The sequence below is a fragment of the Pteropus alecto genome, unplaced genomic scaffold (genome assembly GCF_000325575.1).
Source record: "Pteropus alecto unplaced genomic scaffold, ASM32557v1 scaffold45, whole genome shotgun sequence".
Taxonomy (NCBI): Eukaryota; Metazoa; Chordata; class Mammalia; order Chiroptera; family Pteropodidae; genus Pteropus; species Pteropus alecto.
In genome coordinates this window covers 15,702,209-15,710,671 of record NW_006442491.1, presented here as the reverse complement: position 1 = coordinate 15,710,671, position 8,463 = coordinate 15,702,209, and the positions used below count along the sequence as shown (strand labels likewise).

Sequence of the window (8,463 nt, the reverse complement as noted above, 5' to 3'; positions counted from 1 at the left end):
TTCAATAAATAAGTTTACTAAATAAATAAGAAACGTAAACTTATTTTGTTTCCCAAGTGAAGATGGACTGTATGATTTCAATTCTTTTAAATTGTTGATGTTTGTTTTATGGCCCATATGATCTACGGTGCTTGCAAAGGGTGTGTATTCTGCTATTGTTGGGTGGAATGTTCTATAGATGTTGATTTGATCCTGTTGGTTGATAGTGTTGATTTCTTCTGTATTTATCAGTTGTTGATAGAAGACTTGTGAAGCATCCAACTATCATTGTGCATTTATTTATCCTTTCAGTTCTATTATTTTTTTAACCAATAAATTGTTTTTGGACGTTTTGGCCTCACAGATAAAGTAAGTATATAGACGCCCTGTTTTCCCTATTATTAACATCTTACATTAAAATGGTACATTTGTTACAACTAATCAACTAATACTGGAACATCATTATCAACTAAAGTTCATAGTTTATTCAGATTTTCTTAGTTTTTACTTAATGTCCTTTTTCTGCTCTGGAATTCCATCCAGGATACCGCGTTACATTCGGTTACCATGTTTCTTTAGGTTTGTTCCCTCTTGGTTGTGACATTTTCTCAGATTCTCCTTGTTTTTATCCCAAGTAATAAAAATAGTATTCTATGTTTTAAAATAATTCTTAAAGTTTTATTTTATATATTTAGATCTTTGGTGGACTTGTGGTAGAAGGCAGGGGTCCAAGTTTATGCTTATTCCTCATCACTGGTTGGTTATCTCAGGGTTACTTGTTGGATGATCTGCCCTTTTCCCACTGATTTAAAATGGCATCTAATGATTATTTCTGTGGAATAGGAAGGATGTTAATTTTTGAATATCGATTTAGACTTGGCTAAATTGCAAACTCTTCTTTAGATTGGATTATTTATTGGTCACTTTTCTTGGATTTTCTAGGTAGATCACATTACCTGCAAAGTTTGATAGTCATGTTTCTTTACTGTTAGTATGCCTGTTTCTTTCTTTTTTTCTTATTCCATTAAGTATAACTACTGGCACAATGTTGAGTAAAACAGTGATATAGGGATTCTAGCCTCATTCCTGACTTGAATGGGCATGTTTCTAAAGTTTCTAATAAATACACTGTCTGCTGTAAGCTTCTGGTGGCTCCCTTTTATCAGGTTAAAGAAATTCCCTTCTATATTTAGTTTGTGTTTTATTATGAATGAATATTGAATTTTATCAAATGCGTTTTCTGCATCTATTAAAACGATTATAGGGTTTTCTCCTTTTATCAATGTTAAGTACATTGATAAAATTTCTAACGTTTTTCTTCTATTTTGGGGGCAGTCCTTGCCTTGTTGTATTAATCAGCTTAGGCTAAGTTCTGCTCTGGTAACAAACAAACCCCAAATCTTTGGGAATGACAACATAAGTTTATTTCTTGCTCATGTCACATGAGGATTGATTTTATACCTTCTTAATTTTAGGACTCACATTGATGGAGCATCCCATGGTAGATGGAAAAGAGAGATACTAGAACATCTTAATATTTCTTCTCAGAAGTAGCATGTGTTACTTCTACTTACATTTCATTGGTCAAATCAAGTCAGTGCCTGAGCTTGATGTCAGTGAACGGGCATATAATCCTTCTGCAGAAGTGCCCGGCAGGTTGGGGCAGTGAATGTTTTGTCAATAATACAGTTTACCACACTGGTCATAAAATATTCTTATTTTAATGTGTTGCTGGATTTAATGCGCATGTGTATATTTAGGCTTTTGAATCTTTGTTTACAAGTGACCTAAGATTTTTTTTCTCCTCCTTGGGCTTTTCAGGGCTTTGCCCCTACTCCCTCTTGGGCATTTAAAGTAATTTGGATAGCTTTACATCTTTCTACTGTACACACAGGGAAAGTATATATAAAATGTTAATTATCTGTTTCCTGGAGATTTAAATAACTTACTTGCAAAACTGGCCGGACTTAGTGCATTTTTTCTTAACTACTCAGAAAGCAGCTGTTGGGCAGTAGGACAGTGGCTAGAGGTTAGATGACTGGGCAGGCTCTTCTTAGAGTTAGATGTGGGCGTGGGGGAGATATGTGGTGGAGAGGGTAAAGCCTTTCCTTGCCCACTCCTAGCCAGTGGTGCCCTTGATGCGGAGGCAAAACTCGGGGATGGCTCCTGAATCTGTCTTTTAATGCAGCTTCCTCAGCTCTGGAGTCCTCACTCTTTGCAAATGGTTGGTTGATATCCTTAGTTTTCAGATCCATTTTGAGTTTCTATTCTCTTTTTAGATTTTTGTTGCTGTTTTAAGGGGAAGGTTTTATAAACGGTTTGGCAGGATGCCACCTTAAGTTGGAGGTGCCTGTCCTTGAATTAAAGGAAACAAAAAAAACTTTCTTACGCCAACAATGTGTATGAGCTTTGATATTGGAGTCAGGAGGAAATGTGCGTATGGACAACCAGAGTCAACCCTGTATGTTTTACCAAAGTAAATACGAGGTCATGGAGACAGTGTTGGGGCTGGAAATGTGGATTTGGGATCTGGATGCGCCTATGGATGGCATTGGAGGAAAGAAAGGAAAAAAGCAGGAAAGAAGGAAAGAAAAGAAATCTGAGAATAGAACTTTAGGAAATGCCTAAATTTAGGGGGAGGTGGGAGAGGGGCAGGAATAAAATCTTTCCTGAGGTGTTAAGGGTGCCTCACACGGCAGGCAGGTCTTGAGGGTAGCTTGGGAATGCTGGGGGTGGTGGGTACGGCACATGTATATGTCATCTCCAGAATCTCCAGAATCTACCTCTTCTCATCATTTATATCAGGCAGAGTAGGGAAATAGGAGGTGAAGGTGCCAGTTGTGGCCAATGGCCAAGTCTCTATCATCTCTTGCCTGGATTGCTGCAGCCGCCATTCTCTAACCGGTCTCTTGCTTCCACTCCGATCCCTTCCTCTTCCTCTCCTTTCTCTCTCTTTCTCTCTCAATCTCTCTGTCTGTCTTTCCATCATGACAGCCAGAGTGACACTGTTCACCCAAAGTCAGATCCTGTCATTTATCTCCTCAAGCCCTCCTAAGGCCCCACCTCACTCAGAGGGAAACCCGGAGTTCTGCTATGCTTTACGCAGACCTGTGCCCTTTCACTGCCGTCACCTTCTACAACTGGCACCTTCATCTCCTATTTCTCTACTCTGCCTGATCTGCTCCAGCTACAAAAAGCTGAGAGTGAAGCATGAGACATTTGGATGGGAGGACGGAATGCACCACGGATGGTGCTTGGTCCCCAGGGCCAGGGATCTCCCTCCCTGTGTATCCTGCCTGTTTCCACGGTACATCCTCTTCATGTTTAATAGCCCATGTTGAAACAGCCATTGATCAGCTTTTTACGACTTGCAGCTACATTCTCAATGGAGCCAGTGTGCTAAAGATGTCAATCATTACCTGCCCCACCACTCCCCCATCTAGGAGAATCACTCTGCCCAGACCCTGCTACCCAGACAGCTGTGTTTTATACCACATGATCTACCCCATGCCCATCTGCCTGCCCAGCTGCTCAACCTTGTCCCCAAATTAGCCAATCCATAGGCTGGACAATGTCCAGCCTATATAGTTTAGTTCAAAGATGAGTGGGACCCACCTGGACTCTCTCTCAGAAATAAGACCTGGGACTCCTTTGGTTTTCGACGAGACAGAAGGAGGTGGACATAGCATGGGAGGGGAGGGTCACGTGAATGGAGAAACCCGGAAGGAACGTCCACACGTGTTACGGGTGAGGTCTCTGGGGCCACCCCCACTGCATCCCTCCCTCCAGCCCTTGGCTCTGAAAGCTCAGCCTGTCATGGCCCCAGTTCCTGGATTTCTTCTTGATTTCAAATTCTTCCTGCAATTTCCACTACATTCTCCCCGAGACCAGAGCAATTTGAGAATGTAGGCTGGGGTCCTATTCAGCATTCCTTTTGTTTCCCTGTTCCTGGCAAGGGGTGGATGGAGGAAGGGAAGAAATGCCAGCCCAGATGGGCAGGAGAGTGAGTGCAGCCTCCCTTTCCAAAGGCTCCACCCCCAGTACCACCTGGGCCCACCGGGCTCCCCAGAGAACTGTTCCGAGCTGAGAGGCTACGGGACCGGTTTAGCCTTTACAAGCATCTGGTTTTGTGCTTCCCTGCAGCCACAAGAAAAAGAAAGAAAGAAAGAAAATTCTTTCCAAGTGGACCGTGAACATGTAACCCCCTGGGGGTATAATAGGATGAGAATAGAAACAGGGTCAAGAGGGCACTGAGGAGTCAGAGCTCTGACAGGTCACCGAGGGGAGGGCCACCGAAGTCCCAAACCTTTCCTCAGGACCTGTCAGCAACTCGAGCCCTGCAGCCACAAGAAAAAGAAAGAAAGAAAGAAAATTCTTTCCAAGTGGACCGTGAACATGTAACCCCCTGGGGGTATAATAGGATGAGAATAGAAACAGGGTCAAGAGGGCACTGAGGAGTCAGAGCTCTGACAGGTCACCGAGGGGAGGGCCACCAAAGTCCCAAACCTTTCCTCAGGACCTGTCAGCAACGGTGGTGAGGAAGAGCCTGCAGGGAGATGGGGCTCCAGGTGGGAGGGTTGGGCTGGAGGACAGGTAGAGCAGGTGTCCCTGCCGAAATCCAGGTCACAGCTGGCTCTCTGGCTCGGGGAGCATGCAGATGCTCACCCCTTGAGGACTGGTGGGACCAGCTAGGTTGAGGGTCTTGCAAAGACAGTGATGTTGAGCCAGCTACCAGATTGACAATGGGGCAGTATCCCAGGGAAGGTCAGTGGATCCACAGGCCCAATATTTAATGAACACTCATGCCCAGTCCTGAGCAGCGCTGGGGAAAGAGAGCCGTCTATCCCTGGTGGAGGCAGATATGAATTCTATCAGTGGACTCTAGGCCAGGGTGACCTTGGTGTGAGTTACCGGGGAGGCTGAGTGATGCTTGTGGCTTAGTTCTGGGCAGGGGATCTAGGAAGGTCTTGAGAAGAAGATGAAGTGTGGAGAAGATGGGCAGGCTGAGGGCCTCAGGGAGCCTGAAGCCTCAGGACCAGTGGCCTTGTCGTTCCTGCACAGAGTAGAAGAGATGGCTTTGCAGAAGGTGAGTGGGCTTGTATTTGGGGTGTCTAGGGATCATCCACGGAGAGAATGAGCACACATCTGGAGCTAGAGACAGATCTTTGGGAGCCATTTATGTATGAAATTGAGATGATTTGGAGTGGATGAGATTGTGTGGAAAGTTGAGAAAGGAAGAAAACCCTAAGGGACATTTATAGGACAGAGAGGGGCGCCTGCGCAGGAGTCCGAGAGAGAGTATGTGGTCAGGGGACCCAAAGAGATCCCAGGGGTGTGGCTCAGGCAAGGAGAGGAACATTTCAGGAAGCAGGAGTGGCCACCAGTGTGGACTGCAGCAGAGACAGAGGGGAGGAAATCGGAGAAATGAAAAGTCCCAGGTGACTTGCAAAAGCAGCCCTGTGGGATGCTGAGGACAGAGGTCCTGAAAAGAGTGTGGGAAGCAAAGCAAGATGGGTGGCAAGAGCCCAGCTTGAGAGGGAGGGTGGACTAGAGCTGGAGGGTTTGGGTGGGAAGAAGGATGGGGGCGGGGAGGGCAATTGGGCAAATGCCAATGTCTGGAGGCTTGCTTTCATCGCTGTCACATCTCACAGGACCATCCCCTTCCCACTAACAGACTCCCTCAGGCCTCACCTCATTTCTTGAGGGTTGTGCAAAGGAACTCTTACTCCCATTTTGATGGGCACTGAGAGAGTCTCCCCTATTTCCCCAGTCACCTTGACATTTCAGAAGAGCCTCCTGGAGACAACAGCTACATTTTTTTATATGCATTGCAGGGACAGTCTTTAATGAGATATGTGAGCCAAGCTGGGGACCTGGGGACCTGAGGACCCAGTAAATGCACTTCTTCTAGATGGCCCAAAATCACTTGCAAGAGCTCCCCTCTCCAGAAGGGCTATTTCTACTCCCTCTATTCCTCTTGGCCACTCTGACTTTTTGGCATGTCCTGAGACCAAGGTCAGCAACTCAGCAACATACGACCTGGTTCCTGGATGCCCCTCTGTGGCAGGCCTCTCTGGGGGCTCTGCAGTCCTCCCCTATCTCATGAAGGCTTGGTACTTTGTTTTGGGGTACAGGAAGAGGGAACTGTAAGCAGAGGGCCTCTGTGCCCAGGAGAGGGGGGCCGAAGCTTGGACATCAGGTGTGTTTTGCTGATTGACCATTGTGCCTAGAGAAAGTACTGGCCAAGCTGCTGGCATTGCCAGCCTCCACACTCACCATTATCTGGGGCAAAGAAGCCCCGTCTAAAATCCTCCTGCTAGAGACTCCCTCCCTGCCTTGCTCCCTTGCTTCCACCGTTGACTTCCTGGGAGCTCAACTGCCCTGGCATATGGGATCCAACACTCACCCTGCTGAGAGATCCCCTGCCCTGCTGTCGAACCCCTGCCCAGGAGCCCAGTATTCAATCCTCTGACATTGGGGTCTGTGCCTTCGCTGGCCCCTGATTTTACTGATGGCTCTCATCTGCGAGAAGACCTTGAGGGCCGTCCTCCAGTGCCCCCAGCTTTAGGGTGGCCAGCGTGCTGCAAAGTGGGGCCGTCTTTGAGTATGCAACATACTCCTAGCACCTGCCTGAAACTGCCCTTCCTGTGTCTCGGGGGGATGCCAGGCCTGAAAGTCCAGAACCTGATGTAGACCCATAGTGTGAAAGGTTAGTTTTCCAGTGCTGGCTGCCTTTTTACCTTAGAAAATTGGGTTGAGGGGTCTGAAATTGTGGTGACCTTTCAAACAGACTACTTTCCCAGTACAAGATAGAAAGTTTGGCTCAAAATACTGGTCCCAGCAACTGGCTCTTCCAGTTTTGGAACACGCCCGCTCCAGACACCCCAGGGTATTGTCTAACCAGCTCTCCTTTCAAGTGTCCATAGTCATCACTCCCATGCTGGTTAAATGTATGTAGTTGATCTTATCCAGCTGAAGACCGAACTACCTGCAATCTCTTGGGAATATGTCGTGTTGGACATTTTACTCAAAGCTAACAAGCATGGTTCCTAGGTAGTTGTTCTCTCATTCTCCATATATATCTGTCTACTTGGGCTTGTATATTTTTTCTTGGAATGTTTCACACATTAACTGATGGCTGCCTTCTTCACTGAGGCCCTCAGTACATTGCAGATACATCTGGGGAGACTGACAAAATAAAAATTTGTGCTTATGATTACTGTTTGCTTCTCAAGATTAATTATGTCAATTTTAAAAGCCAACAACTCCTCCACCCCAGTCTTTTGGTCATGCTAAAAGTCCCAAAGGACAGCAGCCATCAGTTAAAGAGGTGGTTAAGTTGAAACTAGAAAGGTGAATGCATATCCAGTCTATCTTGTTGTGGGCCTTTAGTACTTGAAAGAATTTAGAAAAAAGAAAAGTAGTTCTTTATGGGTTATAAGCTAAAGAGGGACAATTTGCACAGTTAGGACAAAATAGAAGTACTCTTACCAATAAATATGTCTCAAAATGACAAATAAAGCTTTCCCCATTTGACGGCTCCAGATCCCAGAGAGAGGTGATGGGTACAGGCACAACAAGCTATGTACAGAGTGTAAACATAAGGCCCTTGAGAACATAATGAGGGCAAGGCCAGGTGATGTGGTGCGCGTGTAGGAACATCGGTAGGGGAAATGGGCCCACGGGTAAATGCAACAGGCTTGTAGGACGGTCATCCAATCTGCCACCAAAGCTTGTGGGTGGCCGTGGCAGGTCTTCACGGTTCCTCCAGCCGGCAGTAAGGAGAAATTGTGTTGAGAAGCCCTGGTCCCAAAGACTTTTTCCTAGAGAGGCATTAGGGCAGCCATGCATGGCCTCCGGGCCCCTTTCTCTCCAAGAGAAGGAGCAGGCCTCCCTAGCCATATCTGGGGCTGTTAACCCAGGGTTCAGGGCATGGATGGGGCAGTGTTTTTCCAACAAGGACTGGGAACAAATGGCCCCACGGAGTCCGCAGCCCTCCCTCGGAAAGGTGTAGCTTGGGGCATCTGTGTCCAGGACGGGGCACATAACTCCATCCTTTCAGGGCGCCACCCCGCCTCAGTTCCTCGGGGCTGCCAGAGAGCAGCCGCTCTGATCAATTTTCCGGTCCCTGATCCGCAAGGGCCTCTTGAACAAAGCCAGCCTCCCTTTCCCACGTCCTCAGCCTCGCCCCACCTTAACCCCCTTCCCCAGCACGCCCCCCAGCCCAGCTCGTGGGTCCTTAAATATCCGTCTCTCGGAGGTTGCTGTAGTCTGTCAGTTCATAGGCTTGGCAGGTGGCGCCCTCGGCCACGTCCTGGGGGACGCCTAGGGACACAGCCTCAACCTCCGAGCGCAGGGCGCACGCGGCCTCTGCACGCTGCGGGTTCCCGGCGCGGATCTTGTGCGACAGGCTGGAGACCTTGGCACGCAGCTGGGTGGTGGGTCTTCGGAACGGCCCGAGCAGCCTCCACTCGGAAGGCGCAG

At 47.5% G+C, this 8,463-nt stretch overlaps 1 protein-coding gene across 1 annotated transcript in view; it reads right to left on the bottom strand.

The window, feature by feature from the left end:
* Positions 1-8,218: 8,218 nt before the first annotated feature.
* ADRA1D (adrenoceptor alpha 1D) overlaps positions 8,219-8,463 on the bottom strand; it is a 23,595-nt gene continuing 23,350 nt past the window's right edge. The window contains exon 4 of the mRNA XM_015596878.1: positions 8,219-8,449. Within this exon, the coding sequence (XP_015452364.1) occupies positions 8,219-8,449 (231 nt within the window). The remainder of the gene's footprint in view (positions 8,450-8,463) is intronic.